Source organism: Chiloscyllium plagiosum, chromosome 3, assembly GCF_004010195.1.
Source record: "Chiloscyllium plagiosum isolate BGI_BamShark_2017 chromosome 3, ASM401019v2, whole genome shotgun sequence".
NCBI classification, from domain to species: Eukaryota; Metazoa; Chordata; class Chondrichthyes; order Orectolobiformes; family Hemiscylliidae; genus Chiloscyllium; species Chiloscyllium plagiosum.
The window spans coordinates 1949547-1971468 of record NC_057712.1 but is presented as its reverse complement, the minus strand read 5'-3'; the positions used below and the strand labels follow the sequence as shown (position 1 = coordinate 1971468).

Here is a 21922-nt window from a genome sequence, read left to right as displayed (position 1 = left end):
TACCTCACAGCCATCCATTCTACTTATTTGTGACTCAGTATTCACATCGACGACAATGCCCTGTTCCTGAGTAAATACTGAAGAAAAGTATTCATTCAGTGTCTCCCCAATCTCTTCCGCCTCCACATGCAACTCAGTTTATAGCAGAGATGAGGAGGCTCAGTGATTCCAATGCACAAACAGCAAAACTTTTCCATCACCTTTAACACTGAAAAAGTCCGAGATGCATGTGAAAAGAAATGCAGGTCGAGTACATGCACACGAGATTTGCTCCATCTCACACTGACTTTGGCTACAAATTGCAACCTCAAGTATTTCTGGCTCAGAACAGTTACTGAAAAGCAACCAGTCAATCAGTATGTCTTTGCCATCTACAGGCACGTCACATACTGAACGTTTAACCATACTGATGGAGAGTTGTGTACAATTGCTAATTAAAAGCATAAACAATGAAACAGAAGACAAAATATATAGCACAACAGCAGTGTTTTAGAAAGCACTGGCGCAGCCTCAAGCCACTTACTTTATCACAAGTGAAATCATTTTAAATTTTACTGAACTTGGCATGAATTTGTTAATTTAACAATCGTTTCAAGACAAAACCAAATCGTAATTTGGCAATGTGTCAGAGCTTACCGAAGTAGCCGGAGTTCAGCCAAAAGGGTGGGATTCTGCTGGGCTTTCTCTGGGGTTGGTTGCGAGGCCTGCTCGTGTTCCAATCTGAGACGCTGGATTTCTTGAAGGATTTCCCTGAAAGCAACAGCAGAAATTACTTTTTCTGAAAGATATTACAACAATTCTGCAAGTGATCATGGCAGCAACAAAACAAAGTCTTGTCGTGTCCCCAAAAGTCTACAAAGACAATTACTAACTAATATAGAAAGTAATTAATTGCTATCCTTAATAGAACAGAATACATCACAACTGCCCCATAAACTTACAGAGAATTACAAAGGACATATGTTACAGAAAGAGGCCAGTCCATGCTGGTATTCATGCTCCACTTGAGGCTGTTTTCACCTTTGCTCAGCAAAATCTATCATCCCAACCCAATGCTTCTCCTTAAATGTTCCAACATCTATTCACTTTAACTACTGCTTCTGACAGCGAGTTCTGCATTCTCACCACTTTTTGGGTAAAGTTGTTTTCTCTGAATTCCCCATTGTATTTCTTGTTAACAATAAGTATTTGATAGCCTCTAGCTACTGACAAGAGGAACCAAGCTTTCTTTCATAATTTTCCAGATGTATGGGAGATCTGCCAACCCCCAATTTTCTTCCCACTCCCCAATAAACAGCCTGTCAATTAATCTCTTACTAATATGCATACCCATGCATTTCTGATATCATGCTTGTAAATCTTTTCTGTACCATTGCTAGTGGTTCTATAAAATATCCATAAAAATCTGGGTGAACAAAAATCTATTCATCTCAAAGCTATTTCTACTAGTCATTGCAGGTAAGTGTAGATCCTAATGTTTCACCCAGAGTAGCATCTCTGATTGTAAGGTCTCACCCCTTTGTCCTAGGCTCTCCCACCAAAGCAAAAATATGTCTTTCTACATTCTCAATTGACTCCTTTCAAAATCCGAAAACCCACAATCAACTGGGTCATTGAGTCAGAGTGATGTACAGCACAGAAACAGATTAACTTGTCCTTGCTGACCAGATATCCCAACCTAATCTAGCCCCATTTTCCAGCACTTGGCCCATAGCCTTCTGAACCCTTCCTATTCATAAACCCATCCAGATGCCTTTTAAATGTTGTCATTGTACCAGCCTCCACCACTTCCTCTGGCAACTCATTCTATACATGTACCACCCTCTGTGTGAAAAAGTTGCCCCTTCGGTCCCTTTTAAATCTTTCTCCTCTCACCCTAAACCTATGCCCTCTAGTTTTGGACTCCCCCACCCCAGGGAAAGACCTTATCTATTTACTCTACCGTGCCCCTCATGATTTTATAAACCTCTATAAGGTCACCCCTCAGTCTCTGATGCTCTGGGGAAAACAGCCCCAGCTTATTCAGCCTCTCCCTGTAGCTCAAATACCCCAACCCTGGTAACATCTTTCTAAATCTTTTCTGAACCCTTTCAAGTTTCACAACATCCTTCTGATAGGAGGGAGACCAGAACTGGACACAATATTGTAACAGTGGCCTAACCAATGCCCTGTCCAGATGCAACATGACCTCCCAACCCCTATACTCACTGCACTGACCAACTCTTTGTCCACTAATTACTTTTTCTGACACGTGAATCTCTGACACATTTCCTTTCAAAATTTTTCTAAAGTAGATGCCAACATTGTATTAACATTTCTGGTTATATTTTGGTTACATTTTAGTGACCTATGTACATGAACTCCCTGTGATTGAGCTTACCATCATTATCACTGTTTTTACCATTTCTGTCCTTTTTATTTGTCATGGTCAGATCCTTATGTCAACAATTAACTATTTTAAATGTCTACTATTTCCTTCTTTAATTTGAAAACTTACCAGAATCTGTTTTCAAGAGCCACATTACCTATGACCATTCTTTTTCTTTGTTGAGTGTGTGGTGCTGGAAAAGCACAGCAGGTCGGACTGCATCCGAGGAGCAGGAGAGTCAATGTTTCAGGCACAAGCTCTTCATTAGGAATGAAGCTTGTGGGCTGAAAGATAAATGGGAGGTGGGTGGGGCGGGGGAAGGTAGGTGGGGATGTGATAGGTAGATGAAGGTGGGGGAGAAGGTGAGAGGTCAGAGAGAAGGGAGGGTGAAGCGGATAGATGGGAAGGAAGATGGACAGTTCCAGGGAGTGGTGCCGAGTGGGAGGCTTGTGACTGGGATAAGGTTGGGGGAGGGGAGAATGAGGAAACTGGTGAAATCCACATTGATCCCATAGAGTTGCAGGGTCCCAAGGCAGAAGATGAGACGTTCTTCCTGCAGGTGTCGGTGGTTAGGGTTTGGCAATGAAGGAGGCCCAGAATCTGTAGGTCCTCGGCGGAGTGGGAGGGCAAGTTGAAGTGTTTGGCCACGGGGTGGTGGGGTTGGTTGGTGTGGGGGTCCCAGAGATCTTCTCTGAAACGATCTGCAAGTTGGTGTCCTGTCTCCTCGATGTAGAGGAGACCACACCGGGTGCAATTAGCCCTCCATTTCTTCCTTTCACGCCAACCCAACCAGTACCCTTCCACTGACACCCTTATTCATTTGGCTAAACTGGTCCTCACCCTCAACAACGTCTCCTTTCAATCCTCCCACTTCCACCAGATGAAAGGGGAAGCCATGGGCATCTGTATGGGCCCCAGCTATGCCTGTCTCTTTGTCGGGATGTGGAACAGTCCATCTTCCGTAGTGACACTGGCACCACTCCCCACCTGGTCCTCCACTACACTGATGACTGTATCGGTGCTACCTCATGCTCCCAAAGTTCAGCAAATTCCCCAACACCTTCCACCCTGACTGCAAGTTCACTTGAACCATCTCGGGCACCTCCCTCCCCTTCCTGGACCTCCCCATCCCCATCTCCGGCGATCGATCAACCACAGACATCTACAAGTCCACCAACTCCCACAGCTATCTGCACTACACCTCCTCCCACACGACCTCCTGCTAAAATGCCATCCCTTATTCCAAATTCCTCCGCCTCCACCTCACCTGTTCCCAGGATGACCAATTCCACCTTAGGAAATCACAGCTGGCCTCCTTCTTCAAACATTGTGGGCGGCACGGTGGCACAGTGGTTAGCATTGCTGCCTCACAGCGCCAGAGACCCGGGTTCAATTCCCGCCTCAGGCGACTGACTGTACCACAGACATCTACAAGTCCACCAACTCCCATAGCTACCTGCACTACACCTCCTCCCACACTACCTCCTGCTAAAATGCCATCCCTTATTCCAAATTCCTCCGCCTCCACCGCACCTGTTCCCAGGATGACCAATTCCACCTTAGGAAATCACAGATGGCCTCCTTCTTCAAACATCACAATTTCCCCTCCCAGGTGGTCGACGATGCCCTCCAGCGCATCTCCTCCACTTCCCACATCTTTTCCCTTGAACACCACCACTCCAATCGCAACAAGGACTGCCCCAGGGTCTCACCTTTGACCCCACCAACCTCCGCATTCATTGCATCATCCTCTGCCACTTCCACCACCTATAAACAAACCCCAGCACCAGGGATATATTTCCCTACCCATCCTTATCTGCGTTTGGGAGAGACCATTCCCTTTTATCTGCCATTTTATCTGTTAAGTAGATAATTGAAGAGCCAGAATGAAAGATTGTTTTATGAGGTTACCTCTCAGTGTAAGGCAGGGTGTGAATCAGAGCTCCCGTAGTATCAATTTGCTCGGGCACTGACTGGCATTTCACTGACCTGTTTTTATTTTCCAATTCTGCAATTAACTGGCGCTGCTGCTTGTTGGCGTCAAAGTTGAAAGCCACTTCAGATGTTGAACGCTGCTAAAATGGCAAATAAAACATTTTAACGACAACCACGTATTAAGCAATTCATTTTATTACATTTCCCTAACAGTCTCGCACCTCAGCAGTGTAATGATCTGCTCCAGCTGATTAGATTAGTCTGTGAATTAGTCCAAGGTACAGCAATGTCACTGTACAGGAATGGATTATTCACATGTCGGTGTTTTTTACTCGCTCTATCTTTGAGCAGCTTCAGGCATCATTAATAGTCTGTCACTAACGAGTCATCACTGTGGAATGACAAAGTTAACAAAATCTTCCTAACTTATTTTCTGATTTAAGATCAATAAAGCTTCTCCATGTGACACATTCACCCATTTCCTTTATTTTCACCTGCAAACAAGGACTCTGCAAGGAAGGAAAATGATCAATTGTATATTAATTAGGTTGTTTACTTATGTTCAGGTGATGTATTGTCTGGGAATGCATTGAACTCATATATAGGAGCAAGCTGAAACTGTTGATGCCAAAAAACAGAAGCGTGCTGTGTAATGTGCATCTTCGTAACTACAAGGTTTTCAGCGTATGAAGACTAGGTTCTGCTTCACTGTCCGAGTTGTAACAAGAATTTTAAAGATTGATAAGAAGACAAATAATCAAATCTTTTCATCCGGATCATCACGCAAGAAACAGGCTTGTAAAAAGCGTCTTCAGTTTATACAGCATGAGAAAAGGGTGCTGATTGGTGAGGCCATTGTAAGAATGGATATTGTGTCAGAAACAGCTAGCTCTCAATCTTAATTTTTAGACCACACAGGTAGTTTCTGCTTGGTCAATGTGTTCCCACGGGAATGCAGGAGCGATTGGCAGAGTTTTCCAGTCGTGTGTTTCTTGCGTTATAGTCCTGATGAGTGCAAGACAAAAAAGCTTTTCATTCTTGATGGAGAAAAGCTGCAACACAAAGGGACTTGGTGGGAAACTTGTACATGAAACCTAGAAAGCTAGCACATTGGGGAAGCAGCAGGTAACTAGGAAGGTTAATGGAACAAAAACAGAAATTGTTGGAGAAGCTCAGTAGGTCTGGCAGCATTTGTGGGGAGAAACGCAGTCAACATTTCAGGTCCAATGACCTTTCTTCAGGCTGTATTATATTTCTAGCACCTGCAGTTCTTTGTTTTGTGCTTGAGGCTAATGGAACGCTGGCCCTATTTCAGGTGTGCTTGAGTACAAGAGTAGGGAAGTCTCACTGCAACTATACAAGCTGCTGGTGAGATCACATCTGCAGTACTGAGAGCAGCTTTGGTCCCCTTATTTAAGGAAAGACATCATTTCATTGGAGGCAGTTCAGAGAAGGTTCACTGGGATGATCCCGGGTATCGAAGAATTGTCTTATGAGAAAAGGGTAAATAGGTTGGGACTGTGCTCACTGGAGTTCAGAAGAATGACTAGGTGATCTCATTGAAATATATCGGATTGACAGGGTAAATACTGAGAGGATGATTCCCCTCATGGGAGAGTCCAGGACCAGTGGGTATAGTATCAGAATAAAGATGTGCCAATTAAAGAGTGAGAGGAGGGTGAAAATTTATTTTCTCAGAGGGTTGAGTGTCTTTGGAACACCTTGCCACAGAGAGCTGGGGACTGAGTCCTTGTGTATATTTAAGGCTCGGACAGATAGATTCTTGATCAGTTGGGGAATCAAGGATTATGGGCAAAAGGCAAGAAAGTAGGCATGAGGAACATTGGATCAGCCAGGAGAAGGTTGGAGGGACTGAATGGCCTACTCCTGCTTGGGTTTTTTATAGTGTTAATTCCTTCTGGTGATGATCTTTATATCCTACACAAACACAAATTCTGCATTTATATTTAAGATTTCCATTATTTACTTTTTTACCTTTAGACCACCCCAGACAATTTGTCCCATCACATGGTCTATCAGAAAGGTTGGTCACAAGAATTGTTGCCCACCTTACAGCTGAGGTGATGTTGAAGCAGCATGAACCATAAAAAACAGCATTTCAATTTCCAAATCCAGTGGTCACATACACATTATTGCCTCCTTTATTTTCACCTAAATTTCCTCAATTAGTTCTTAAAGGATGAGTAACATTTTTATAATTGCCAAGTTACTGCAATGAAACAGCAACGTAGGGGTGACTAAAATACAAGTTCCTTTCCTGTAACAAAATCTTTTGTGACTGATAAATATGAACCTAAGCTACAGTCAGTCTGTGGTATTAATAACATCGATACCTGTTTCAATGTCAAAAGTCAAAGTTGGAAGCTGACAAGCAGCAAATCAGTGAGAAGGGAACAGGAAATGAAGGACTCTCTCACTCTGAAGGTTGCCAACTAACCATTGTCAGAAAGAGAAAAGGATTTCAACTGATTGTGAAGTTAAGCAGCACGTAATCAACTGTCCAATTGTTAACATTTCATTACCTGCTCTTCACAACTCACTCAGAGATCCAGATGACTGTTACCTTTATATTTAGACTCACTTCTTACTCATAACCTGTATTTATGCATGCTGCATTATTTATTCTTTTTGCTTTTAGTATCAAAGAAACACACTCTTTTGTTAACTCAAGAAAGTTTGGTTAAATTGGCTCCTTTTAAACATAAATTCATTTGTTTTGGGGAAAGGCAAGGACGAAGGAGGAATCATTTTATTTTAAATTTAACCTTGCTGTGACCAACAGAAGATGCGGGTGAATAAGGAAGGAGAATCAGTTTGTCCATCTCACCGTGGTGCTTAATGATTTGGTGAATCCACATGGAACCAAAATGAGCTGGGGAACCTCACCTGGGGTCTGCTCAAAACAACGACTGATTCAAGACTCAACACTCCTTCCTGGAAAAGTCTCCCATTTTATGTCTTCCAGGCAGCAGCTAGTTCAGTTTCTACTGAAAAACTCAATTTTTGCTGAGTGTGTTTGAAATTCAGATGTTGTGTGTTGTCTTTAGGAGATATTCTTGTGATATCATCACTGTATCACAACATAACCTGAGGGTTTGCAGGTCTCAGTCTCCACCTTAACTGAGGCTGCTTGAAGCATTACCTTGAATCCATAGAATCCTTATAGCGTGGAAACAGGCCATTTGGCCCAACAAGTCCACACTGAACCTCCGAAGAGCAATCCCTCCCAGATCCATTCCCCTACCCCATTACTCTACATTTACCCTTGACTAATGCACCTCACCTACACATCTGTGAACATTATGGGCAATTTAGCATGGCAAATTCACCTGACCTGCACATCTTTTGATTGTGGGAGGAAACTGGAGCACCCGGAGGAAGCCCCACGCAGACACGAGGAGAATGTCTCCACACAGACAGTCGCCTGAGGCTGGAATTGTGGGAGGAAACTGGAGCACCCGGAGGAAGCCCACGCAGACACGGGGAGAATGTCTCCACACAGACAGTCGCCTGAGGCTGGAATTGAACCTGGGTTCATGGCGCTGTGAGGCAACAGTGCTAACCACTGAGCAAACGTGCCATAACTAGTGTTACATTTGTTTTAAAAAAATCCAAAAATCACATCTGTGGTCATAATATCTGGGAAACAGTGTGGAATGTTACACAGAATTTATGATGAACAAGATTTTTTGCCGCTGCTGACAATAATCATTCCATACCACTGCCAGTATCTAACACTGCCATGGATTATTTTAAAGCACTGCGATGGAGATGAGTTCTACAATAACATAAATAATATCATTTCAATTCATTAGCCTGTTGAAAGTTCAACAAGGCTCCATGGATATGAGTGGAATCATAAAAAAGGGGGAAAACTATTCAACATTGATGTCCGAGTTAGCGATTAAATGTTTCAGTATCACCTCCTAACTGCATTTCAACCAAAACCATCCCTGACTCTTCATTCTCTTGAAGAAGGAGGAAACTGAGAAGCTAGAAAAGCATTTCAGTTAATGCTTTATTCATTGATCTCCATACTGTGCCCTGAATAAAGTTAAAAATCACACAACACCAGGTTATAGTCCAACAGGTTTAATTGGAAGCACTAGCTTTCGGAGCGACGCTCCTTCATCAGGTGGTTGTGATCATCTTCATCACAATCTGCCCCTTCTGGGGCAGAGCATTCCACACACCCACCACTCTCTGGGTGAAGAAGTTTCTCCTCAACTCTGTTTTAAATGGCCTACCCTTATTTTTAAACTGTGCCCTCTGGTTCTGGACTCACCCATCAGCGGAAACATGTTTCCTGCCTCCAGAGTGCCCAATCCTTTAATAATCTTCAGGTGGTTGTGATCACCTTCATCACAATCTACCCCTTCTGGGGCCGAGCATTCCACACACCCACCACTCTCTGGGTGAAGAAGTTTCTCCTCAACTCTGTTTTAAATGGCCTACCCTTATTTTTAAACTGTGCCCTCTGGTTCTGGACTCACCCATCAGCCATGCATCCATCCACTCACCTATCCTGTCCAGGTCATCCTGTATTCTCCTAACATCCTCCTCAAATTTCATCCTGCCACCCAGCTTTGTGTCATCAGCAAATTTGCTAATATTACTTTTAATACGATCATCTATATCATTAAGGTACATTGTAAAACGTTGCGGTCCCAGCACTGATCCCTGCGGTACCCCACTGGTCACCGCCTGCCATTCCTGTCAGCCAGCCAATTTTCAATCCAGGTCAGTATTTTGCCCCTAATACAATGTGCCCTAATTTAGCTCATTAACCTCCTATGTGGGACCTTATCAAAGGCCTTCTGAAAGTCTAAGTATACTACATCCACTGGATCTCCCTTGTCCATCTTCAGAGTTACATCCTCAAAAAATTCCAAAAGATTAGTCAAGCATGATTTCCCCTTCATAAATCCATGCTGACTCTGACCTATCCTGTTACTACTATCCAGATGTATTGTAATTTCCTTCTTTATAATTGACTCCAGCACTTTTCCCAACACTGAGGTCAGACTAACTGGTCTATAATTTCCTGCTTTCTCTCTCCCACCTTTCTTAAAACGTAGGACAACATTAGCCACCCTCCAATCCGCAGGAACTGATCCTGAATCTATCGAACTCTGGAAAATAATCACCAACGCATCCACGATTTCTCGAGCCACCTCCTTCAGTACCCTGGGATGTAGACCATCAGGCCCCAGGGACTTATCAACCTTCAGACCTAACAGTCTCTCCAGCACCATTTCCTGCCTAATATAAATTCCCTTCAGTTCAGGTCCTTCAGCCACTATTATATCTGGGAGGTTGCTCGTGTCTTCCCCAGTAAAGGCAGATCTAAAGTACCAATTCAACTCTTCTGCCATTTCTTTGTTCCCCGTAATAAATTCACCTGTTTCTGTCTTCAAAGGCCCAATTTTAGCCTTAACCATTTTTTTTCTTTTCACATACCTAAAAAAGCCTTTACTATCCTCCTTTATATTTTTGGCCAGTTTATCTTCGAACCTTATTTTTTATTTGCGTATTTCTTTTTTAGTTATCCTCTGTTGTTCGTTAAAAGCTTCCCAGTCCTCCGTTTTCCCACTCATCTTTGCTATTTTGTACTTTTTCCCTTTTGTCTTTATATGGTTCTTAACTTCCCTCGTCAGCCACGGCCACCCTGCCTCCCCTTAGGATCTTTCTTCCTTTTTGGAATGAACTGATTCTGCATCTTCTGCATTATACCCTGAAATATCTGCCATTGTTGCTCCACTGCCATCCCTGCGAGGATATTGCACCATTGAACTTTGGCCAGCTCCTCCCTCATAGCTCCATAGTTCCCTTTATTCAACTGGGATATTGTCACTTCTGATTCTACCCTCTCCCTTTCAAACTGCAGATTAAAGCTTATTGTATTGTGGTCACTGCCTTCTAATGGCTTTTTACTTCGAAGTCCCTGATCAAATCCAGTTTGTTGCACAACACCAGATCCAGAATTGCCTTCTCCCTGGTAGGCTCCAGCACCAGCTGTTCTAAGAATCCATCTCGGAGGCACTCCACAAACTCCCTTTCTTGGGGTTCAGTACCATCCTGATTCTCCCAGTCTACCTGCATGTAGTAATATCTTTGCGACAGGCCAATTTCAGCTCATTATTCAACTTACACACTACATCCAGGCTACTGTTTGGGGCCTGTCGATAACTTCCATTAGGGTCTTAGAATTTCTCAGCTCTATCCATACTGACTCTATAGCCCCGATTCTCGGACCTCCCGCGCAAGGGACTGAATATTATTCCTTACCAACGGGGCCACCCCATCCCCTCTGCCAGTCAGTCCTTACGATAGAACGTGTAGCCTTGAATATTCATTTCCCAGGCCCTGTCCACTTGAAGCCACGTCTCAGTAATCCCCACAACATTGTATCTGCCAATTTCCAAATGAGCCTAAAGCTCATCCATCTTATTTCTAATGCTTCGTGTGTTCATATATAATATTTTTAGTTTGCTACTGCCCTATCAATCCCTATTTCACTTGACCTCACGGCATGATCCTGTTTTGAGTTTTCTGCCTCATTGGTACAGTTGTCTTTCTTGACTTCTCTAGTTCTAACTTTCCCTTTAACTTCCTTCTTAAACTTCCAGTTTGTCTCCTCCCCCCCCGCTACTTGCGGTGCAGGCTCGAAGGGCTGAATGGCCTACTCCTGCACCTATTGTCTATTGTCTACTTAGTTTAAATGCAGCTGTGTTGCAGTGGCAAACCTACCTGCCAGAATGCTGTCCCCCACCTATTAAGGTACAACCCGTACCTCTTGTATAATTTATCCTTACCGCTAAACATATTGCAGTGATCCAAGAATTTAAATCCTTGCTTCCTTCAGCAGTTCCCCAGCCACACGTTCAAGTCCATTATCTCCCTGTTCCTGTCCTCACCAGCCCGAGGGACTGGAAGCAAACCGGAGATAACCACCTTGGATGTCCTGCTTTTCAGCCGCCTTCCGAGTTCTCTGAAGTCCCGCTGTAATATGTTCCTCCTCCTCTTCCCGACATCATTTGTGCCAACATGTACCACCACATCTGGCTCTTCACCTTCACCCTTGAGGATTTCCTGAACCCTGTCTGCGATGTCCTTAATCCTGGCACCAGGAAGGCAACACACCATCCTCAAATCCCACCTGTTGCCACAGAAACCCCTTTCAGTCCCTCTCACTATGGAGTCCCCTATTACCACGGCCCTGTGTGATGTCTGACTCCTCGGCTCTGCCTCCATGCCAACTTTTGATTGACAGACCTGACCGCCTCGTGGACTGGCAGTGACGTCTGTCTCTACTGTTTCCAAGAAATTCAACCTGTTCCTGACAGGTACTTCCCCGGGGGTCTCTTGCACCTGTCTCCTCTCTGCCTTCCTCATCGTCTTCTCCCTTCTACTCTCTTCTGGTATGCTCGGTGTAATAACCTCGCTGAATGTCTTGTCCAGAAAGATCTCGTTCTCTCGGATGAGCCCGAGGTCATCGAGTTCTTTCTTCAGTGCTGCGATATGCTCTGTCAGTATCATCTGGATACTTTCAAGAAAGAGTTGGATAGAGAGCTTAAGGATAGTGGGATCAAGAGTTATGGGGATAAGGCAGGAACAGGATACTGATTGGATTAGATTAGATTACGTACAGTGTGGAAACAGGTCCTTCGGCCCAACAAGTTCACACCGACCCTCCGAAGTGCAACCCACCCCTACCCCTACATTTACCCCTTACCTAACACTACGGGCAATTTAGCATGGCCAATTCACCTTACCTGCACATCTTTGGACTGTGGGAGGAAACCGGAGCACCCAGAGGAAACCCACGCAGACACGGGGAGAACGTGCAAACTCCACACAGTCAGTCGCCTGAGGCGGGAATTGAACCCGGGTCTCTGGCGCTGTGAGGCAACAGTGCTAACCACTGTGCCACCGTGCCGCCCACTGATTGAGGATGATCAGCCATGATCATAATGAATGGTGGTGCTGGCTCGAAGGGCAGAATGGCCTACTCCTGCACCTATTGTCTATTGCCCTCTTTCAGGCCAGCTCATTAACTCCCTGGTTTTGCAAACATTACCTACCTGCTCTTTAAATTCTTTCAGGGGTCTAATACTCCACAGCACTCTGGGGTAGAGAATTCCACAATTTTAACTACTCTTTGGGAGAAGAAATCCCTTTGTGACTCAGTTTTAAATGAGTGCCCCATTATTCTGTAACAATGCCTTCAATGTTTGCCTCTCCCCTCCATAAGTAGAAACGTGCTCTCATCCTTACCCTGTCATGCTCACCTTGAATCTTGTCGTATGTTGAGTTTGGATTTGAGGTTTTATAGGTTTATTGCATTTCTGATTTGTTGTGAGTAAGATCACCCCTCATTCTTCACTCTAATGAAAAAAGGCCCAATCTGCACAGCTGCTCTTGATAAGTCAACCACTTCATCCCAGGAATTAGCTGAGCAAATCTCTTCTGAACTCCCTCCAATAGTAGATCATTTCTAATATACTGTACTACTATACTGTGTATACTGTACATAGACTCAGGAACACTTTAATACATCCCCATCCCCAGACACACCTTGGGTCCCTACCTGCCTTTCCACCACTGGCCTATTTTCCTGTGACATTGCACTTTGCCAATGGCAGACTAAAAAGCTGTTGACATGAGTTTAAGGAACACGTTTCCCAGAGTAATGGTGAGCTGAGTAAGCCATAGATCTTGGAGAATGACTTTAATTGAAGTTTGTTGTGAGTGCACAGAACTTAGCTGAAAAGGAAATAACTTATAGCCAGGCCAGCTGAAGAAAGCACCTCAGCATTGGGATTGGGGTAGTGCTGCACTGAGGTTCGAGTGCAAGATTATTGTTGCACTAAAGGTAATGAATGCTTCTTTCCAATGAGTTCATTACACTATTGGAGAAATATTTGAAAAGTAGTTTGTGTTTTTCTTCCGTGCAACAAACTTTTATGTTCTTTGGTTAGAAATGTCAGCAACATCTTGTGAATGTGTCGGTCACTGACCTCCACGGTAAACAAAAAGAAAACTTTTCATCTATGAACCCAAGTCTCACTCTGGGATCAGATTTGTCCAGTGTTACCATCAGACCACCAGGCCGGAGGCCTCTCTTACTTACTGTGTTTCCAGCTTCTGCAGCGAGTCGGGCAGCGTACCGAGCGATCAGCCTGTGTTCTTCATCCAGCCTGCTCGGACTGTCCAAAACACTGCACAGAAATTTAAAAAAAAATTAAAATGCATCTTTTCAGAAGTTAACCTTTTATTTTTTGGCAACTTCCACGAATAACATAAACATGACCGGAATCTTTGTCAACTGAGAGATTGACAGACATTGCAGCTCTAATATTAGTGACTCACATCAAATCAGAAATGCAATAAACCTATAAATCCTCAAATCCAAACTCAACATCAACAGTGCAAGACTGGAGTTTGGTACTGTTTGATCTAAATGGAATGGCTAAGATTATAAACAATCTGCTCCTAACAAATCCAATTTCAGGGCTTCATAATCAATGGATCGAGCATTCCTAATGCGGCTAACTGTGTGGATTACCAACTTGTGAATCCTTCTGATCAACCTCTGGCAGGTGGTGAGAATGAGAGTGTCTCTTGGGTCAGCCATGTTTGATGTCCTGAACAATAACATGCCAAAGCTTCTGCCAACAGGCTGTGGAAGCAAGCATAAGGTACATGCTTTGTCTGCCTCATGGTCACCCGGACATATGACTAAAAACAAAGACCAAATGTCTCACTCAGTGTATGAGAATATTCCTAACGTTTGAGCAAGTAAAACAACTCCTGGAACGACTGTCAACATCCATTCTTAAGATTCCCAAAGATGCAAATATGGTGATGTTGTACCAACACAATCAGACAGAAACAGGCAAGTTTTGATTTCCACTGAACAACAATGAAAAACATTAAACAAAACCCTCTGAACCTACTCGAAATTTCCTTGATAAAGCTACATATTGCAAGTCCATTTGAAAAATAACTTGCACAACTAAATTCAGGTGTGAGATTTTGGGTGGAATAATATGCAAATGTGGTGGTAGTGTTGGAGGGAGGCATTTAATCAGATGGAGGAAAGGCAGGTAGGAACCCAAGGTGTGTCTGGGGATGGGGATGTATTAAAGTGTTCACCATTCAGGGAACATGACAAGCTACTCCTGGTGTGTCTTATTGCAAGCTCCTTGGCAGAGGTGTAGCAGTCCCTTGTTCAAAGCATGAGATCCGAGGACCTATCATTGTAAAGATAGGAAAGGCAGAGCACCCAGTGACGGGCAGCTTCCTCTGTGCCATCACTCCCCTCTGGTCTAAGATTCAGCAATTCCCTGTGTCTCTGGGTGGGTACTGTATTAACTGCAGCATCTTTCCACCCTGTGTTCAACAGAACTACTGGCCTCTAATTGGTGCTTATCAATGTATCATAAAAACATAATACATGATATTAACTAATTTGGCCCAAAACCATTGAAACCACCTAACTTTAGCTATTTTACAATTTATTATTTGTCATAAAAGACAAATTGAGATGAGTGCACTGCACTCGATTCCTCACACATTGTAGCAGTCTCAAAGCTTTGCACAAAGGACATTTACAAAATCATAATTGCATTTAGCAACCAGAGCATTATGATGTGCCCTGGGTGACTGGGCACCCATTATATTGCTGGCACAAGGAGGCTACAACTTTACAGCCTGTAAGTATCGTTGACTTTGAGGATTTTTTTTTGACATCTATTGAAGTTGACACAGCTCAACTCCACTTTAGAGGACAATTTCAAGTGGAACTCTCATCATTATAGATTTGGTACTTCTCCATCAGCACTAGACTAAGATTTCCTGTCACATTTAGCCAAATACAAACATAATTAGGGAATAAAAATCCACAGCTCCAAAACTATTCACTCTCAAATGAGCTGCTCAATTAATTAATTACTCAATTAATTTGTGGTTCCCCAATAAGCGATCTTCTGTTCAAAGAAAAAAAATGATAAGAGGAACACTTATTTATTTTAACTAATCAATTTTACAGAAGAAAAAGCCACTTTTTAAATGCACAATGTTAAATACATTTCAAATGTACATTATTGACTTTGAAACATTCTGGGGTATCATATAATTCTCCAGTACCTTTCATAACCACAAATCCTTTTCTTTCCTGCTTTGCAACAGATAAAATCTCTGTTCTTTACTCTTGAATAAATCAAATCTGATCACAAGTTCATCTCACTGAAAACAGAATGACCACTCGGCTCATTTCAAAATAAAGGAGCAGTTGTGTATTCAGATAAACTGAAGAGTACAGTAACTTTCACTGAATATCAGACGCGAGGGCAGATATGAATTATGAAGATGCACCATATCCACTTAAATGAACATTTTCTCAGACAATAGCTCATATTTTGTGGACAGTGGCAAATTAATCTCGCTAGATTTCAGTTCCACTTGCCCAAAAGGCTTGTGTACTGTAACTTACGGCAATCAGAAACTAAACACCACATGGCATCCAGGAGATCTGGGACCTGTATGTACAGGACAAGCAATGGTGTGTCTCTGCAACAAATCAGATTAAGGAATCCTTAAACTGCCAAACCAGAAAAGTTCAATTCAGAATATTTAGTTCAATGCCAGATTTTAAATGGAAGACAATAATGGCAAAAGATAAAAGAGGCAGAGACATTTTTAATTTCTTCACAAATCCCCAACAATAATTAAGATTTAAGGGAAGGACAATTCAAACTTTTAAAAAGAATCTTCAGATGGCAGGGACAATGGCTGACAGTAATTAAGACCCATCTCAGTCATTAACATTTCACACCCACTTGAATGGAGAAGCCACAACTTTTTCTGATGAGGCAAACACAGTAACGTGACAGCAATCAGGCAGCAGAACGCTAAACCACTCAGAGAGCTGTCAGAGCAGGGAAGCCTGGACAGCAGTGCTCAGATTTCTGCATTTAACTGCACTTGAGCAGGCTCTGGAGGTTTCTGTTAGATTTACTATTTGTAATGGGGATTGCTGGTACAGTTAACTACATAATCCAGGCCACTGTCTCGACTGATAGTCACAATTTAGAGAATATTCATGAACCAAGTGAAAGGCAAAATAAACAAATAATTGGCATTTCCTTACTCATTGTGAAATATTGAATTATTTGATTTTATTATTTAAAAGCAATTTAACCTCCACAGATCAATGTGAGAACCCTCATAGCTCTGTAATGAGAAATCACTGACATTATGTGCAATTATCTCATGGTATTCTCCTTGTTGTGTGTACGTCTATTGACTTCTGCAGTAGTTATTTTTAAATATTTCTGTGCAGCTATGCTCACAGAGATCTTAAAGGGTACAGCTTTCAAGTGAACTGTGTGGTAGCTTCATACACACACAACTTTGATGGTAAAATGATCAGAATCTTTCTTTTCTCTTGTTCTGTGGAGGGGTGAGCAGTTAGTCATATTTTCACTCTTTGACAGGTTTAGTAAATGATATAGAGTGAAAGATCCCCAAGGAAAGAGTGATCACAACATGGTAGAATTTAGCATTCAGTTTGATAGGGAAGAACTTGAAATGGAAACAAATATGCTCAGCTTAAATAGGGATAATTGCAAATAAATGAAGGCAGGATTGCAGGAATAGACTGGGAAAGATATTTAGCAGCATAGGAACAATGGTAAACATTTAAGAAAATAGTTCACAGCTCATGAAGGATTCTAGGAAGGGGATAATTATGGTTAGCCAGGGAAATTAACATTAGGAATGGAGCAAAGTTTAAAAAATATGAAACATGACAAAGATTCATGGTAAGACAGAGGTTTGGGAAAGTTTAAAAACAGATGACCAAGAAAATAATAGATGATGAAGATAAACTTGCCAGCATTATTAAAAGCTTTTTTAAATTTATAAAAAGGAGGAAATCTGCAGCACAGACAAATTAGGAAGGCCTCTTCCATGAATCACGAAAAGTTAGCATCCAAGCTCACTGGATAATAGGGAAGGCAAACAGAAGGTTTGGCCATAATTTCAAAAGGAATGGAGTATAAAAATAGGAAGGTCTTGCTAAACCTATGCAAAAAGCACGAGGCAGATCACAGCTGGAATACTGTGAACAGTTATGGGTCCCCATCGAAGGCAAGATATACAAGGATTGTAGGCAGCCGAGAGGAGCTTCACCAGGCTGATCACAGGTATGGAGGGAATGTTTTATGTGCAGTTTGAGTAGATTAGAGTTTGGAAGAACGAGAGACTACTTTATTGGCACTTAAAAAATTCTTAAGGGACTTGACAGGGTAGATGCAGAAAAGTTGTTTTCCCTCGGGGGATGTTTATATTTGGTTATGAGAAAATATTTTAGAACATAATTTTCTTGAAATTAGACATTACTTAATAAACCATCATGTAAAATAATTCATCTGTAAACCTCTAACCTGGTAATAACAGTTTTCTGCTTACTTAATCCCAAAGTACACTTCAATTAAAATCCTTAAAGTTTAGGTAATTACTCCCTGTTATAGGTTTAGTGCTATCTTATTTGTTTTCTTGGAACACTGTACAAACATAAGCAGTTTGATGATTTTGCATTTACAATGACTAATTGTTAAGTTATTTAATATTGTATTCCAGAGGTGTAAAAGGACATTGACATGTGATTCAAACCAGAAATTTATATCTTCCATACGTGGCCCTCAGAAGATTTTCCAATCTTGCTCCAGGCAGCTGAGGAAAACTTCAATAAGACCACACCTTAATTGCAATATTAAACAACTGTATCACAGCAAATACACAGCATTGGTTATGGAAAAACTCAATCCTAAAACTTGCTTTGATGCAACATTATAAAATAATGAACATGCTTTGTTTCTTTTTATTGATGGATGCCTGATCTGACACAGTAACTATTTGCTTTTCTGCATTCTCCTCAGCTTGGATCAAACTTATTTTCAAACCCTGATCAATTGTTCATTATCTTCACCCAAACTTTTACCGCTGGTGTTCACAAACAGGGACAATCTGTGCCTCATTACTACTGCCGAGTGAAATACCATTAGTATAAGGCGTTTATTGATCCTCTTGTCCTTTCTAACTTGTGTGACCCTCACAGCTGTGAGTTCCAGTGCTTTTCCAGCCCTAACCCCACTTTGTCCTGCCACATGCTGCTCCTATCTCATCACTCCCTCAACAACTACTCTCATTTTCCTCTGGGAGACAGGGGTCTTGGATCAGTTCCTTTCCCAACCAACTATCAACTTGAACACATGACCGAAATCTAGCTCAGACCTGTTAGCCTGCAAAACATTGGGCCACTTCAAACTGATGCAGGAAGCCTAGTGATGGGAGATAAGGAAATAGCAGGAGAACTTAACAAGTACTTTAATGGCCTTACTTCCACTCCTATGTCTTATGGTCTTATGGTCTAAAACATCTCCAATTCCAATCCTTCCCTTTCCAGCTTCTTTCCATTCCGATCATCATTCTCAACATATCAACATTCTAGAACACAGCATCATGGTGAATGGAGTGAAAACTGTATCCAGGTAAGGTAGTGAAAACAAGAATCACTGTGCTGTTTAAGAAGTTGTTAATTGGGGTTGGGGATGACAGTTTTTCTGCCTGGGTGAGCTAAGCTAGGCCATACCACTATTGTTATTTGTTCATGTGTTTACAAAGATTGCCTTCTCATTTCTCATTCATCGATTGTTCAAATATCATTCTGTTAGTATCCCCTCAAATTTACTCAGTATATAAAAACACAGACTTTATAAAATACACATCACAGATAAAAACCATTCTGACTCAAATGGTCTCTGCTTCACTTCAACCTTCACCCATCTCTCTTTATCTCATCATAATACTTTTTTTAGGGTTCCAATTTCACAGGCTATAAACAGCCACTTTAATTTCGTCCCATTACATGTCACAATTCAAATAGGATTGTTAAAATAAACATGGGTAATGTTTGTATCAGATAATGTAAAGCTTCAAGGTCGATACTCCATGTTCCTAAAGCCAAATGGTTTTATACATCTCAGGATACTAACCTGTTAAATCGATGGATTACAAAGATAAAGGTACCTGTGAAAATATTTTACATAAATCTAACAGAGTTTTTCAAAAACTTAGTTGAAGTATTACCAAATTTTTCTTGGATTCTACTTATTCATTCATAAAGAACAAAACTTGGCAAAAAATGAAATTTAAATCAAATGTTGTTTTCATTTTAATACTGCTGCATACCTAGAAGCCTCAATTGATCGTGTTTGAAATCAATATATACTCCTGCCTGTGGAATCACTATAATCCTTCCACACTTCACATGATTTAATATGACCTTTTGAATTACTCTAAGACAGCTAAAGTGGCTGGCAGCCATTTTAAATTAAAGACTTTGTGTTGATTTTCGTAACATAAAGCAGGATTATTTTCAACCTATTAAAAGTTTGCGGTCACTGAAGTACTATGCTTCACAAATGTCAACACACAATAAACAGAACGTGCATGCTTTTGTAACAAGAGATACCAGAATTAATTTTTAAGGTATTTCAAGAAATGACACCTCATTTCCCCTCAGAGCCCATAATGAATGTTAGGAGATAGAGTCAAATTGCCTTTCTACTCTTTCATAGATGGATAGGTAGATAGGTAAGTAGACAGATAAATGGATTAATTGATAGACAGATAAGAAGATAGGTAGATAGATAGATAGAAGGATAGGTAGATAGATGTATGGATATGAAGATAGGTAGACCGATAGATAGATGGATAGGAAGATAGGTAAGTAGATAGATAGAGATAGATAGATAAGATAAAATAAATAGAATACTAATCACTTAACTGTAATTTTCTGCTCAAATAAACAATGCAGAAAATAACTTGAGAACTGTCATATAATCCTCAGAATGTGTGGAAAAATTCAGCAAGTCTGGTACCATCCATGGAGAGAGAAACAGTTATAGGTTTCAGGTCATTGGTACAACGTACTGAAGCATGTAGTCTGTCTCTCCACTTACGTTGCAAAACCTGCTCAGTATTTCCTGCATTTTACCATTTCAGATTTCTTACATCTGCAACATTCTGCATTTATAACAATTAGCTGATGGAGACATGATAAAACAGGATGGCGATGGATGATTGTGAGGAGGAGTTGAATCAATACTCACTACTAGTAACACAAACTGGCAGAGTAATTCCTGATCAAGAAAGGTGACTTGATGCACCAAAACCTATTCATCCATAAAGATTTCCAAGTCCTCTCACTTAATTGCATAAACTAAGGTTACGTAAGCACAGCAAAAACCCCCCAGAAATTATGAGAGAAACTCAGCAGGTATGACAGCATCTGTGGAGAAAGAAACAATTGACATTTCACCTCCTTCAGATTAACATTGACAAGATCTCCACCATCAGCATTACTTTGTTTTATCTGCATGTCTACAGGTTGTTTGGGGGAGGGGACAATGACACTGATTTTAAAACATCATCAGTTGCAGAATTACAGACTCGAACAATGGCTAATGGAGTGTGGGTCCATCCAGTTATAATGTCTTACTTTGTGAGTAACTCCAATATTCAGTAAAGATTTATTTGTGGTTTCCTCATTTCCATCCTATTTTAGGATGTTGGCAGAGAGGGCTGCCTCAGAAAAAAGGTGGAAGTTGGAATTGAATATTCCTTTTGGCAGACAGAAGATTATAATCAAAGTGGTTTTCTGCAGAATGGCTGAAAGCGAGTATAAATTGCCAGATTTTGATTACCACCTGATGTGGAGAGTCTGAACCATATGACCATTGGAAGAATGAAGTGGATTGTGGATGCAGATTATGTCACTGCCAAAGAGGAAGCAAGGTATTACCTTGGTATTGTCAGCTCTGAGCAACAGTAAGATTAGAAGTAGAAAATCTTGAAAGCTGGGAGCCTGTCATAGAGATGTACAGCACGGAAACAGATCCTTCGGTCCAACTCGCCCATGCTGTCCCACATCCCTCCAAATCCTTCCTATTCATATACCCATCTAAATGCCTCTTAAATGTTACAATTGTACCAGCCTCCACCACTTCCTCTGGCAGCTCATTCCATACATGTACCACACTCTGCATTAAGAAGTTGCCCCTTAGGTCTCCTTTATATCTTTCTCCTCTCACCCTAAACCTATGCTCTCTAGTTCTGACCTCCCCGATCCCAGGGAAAAGACTTTGTTTATTTATCCTATCCATGCTCCTCATGATTTTATAAACCTTGAGAAGGTCACCCCTCAGCCTCCGACGCTCCAGGGAAACAGCCCCAGCCTGTTTAGCCTCTCCCTGTAGCTCAAATCCTCCAACCCTGGCAACATCCTTGTAAATCTTTTCTGAACCCTTTCAAGTTTCACAACATCCTTCCAATAGGAAGGAGACCAGAATTACATGCAATATTCCAACAGTGGCCTAACCAATGTCCTGTACAGCTGCAACATGACCTCCTAACTCCTGTACTCAATACTCTGACTAATAAAAGGAGAGCATACCAAATGCCTTCTTCACTATCTTATCTACCTGCGACTCCACTTTCAAGGAGCTATGAACCTGCACTCCAAGGTCT

General features: G+C 41.7%; 1 protein-coding gene across 11 annotated transcripts in view; it reads right to left on the bottom strand.

Moving 5' to 3' along the window:
- Positions 1–21922, bottom strand: part of dtnba (dystrobrevin, beta a) — a 373718-nt gene that overhangs the window by 153396 nt on the left and 198400 nt on the right. For 10 of the 11 annotated variants that reach the window (XM_043675957.1, XM_043675963.1, XM_043676010.1 and 7 more), the window contains 3 exons: positions 13458–13545; positions 4358–4443; positions 637–750 (listed from right to left, as the gene is read on the bottom strand). In XM_043675957.1, coding sequence (XP_043531892.1) covers positions 637–750; positions 4358–4443; positions 13458–13545 — 288 coding nt within the window. The remainder of the gene's footprint in view (positions 1–636; positions 751–4357; positions 4444–13457; positions 13546–21922) is intronic. The other variant, XM_043675973.1, reaches the window with a different exon arrangement.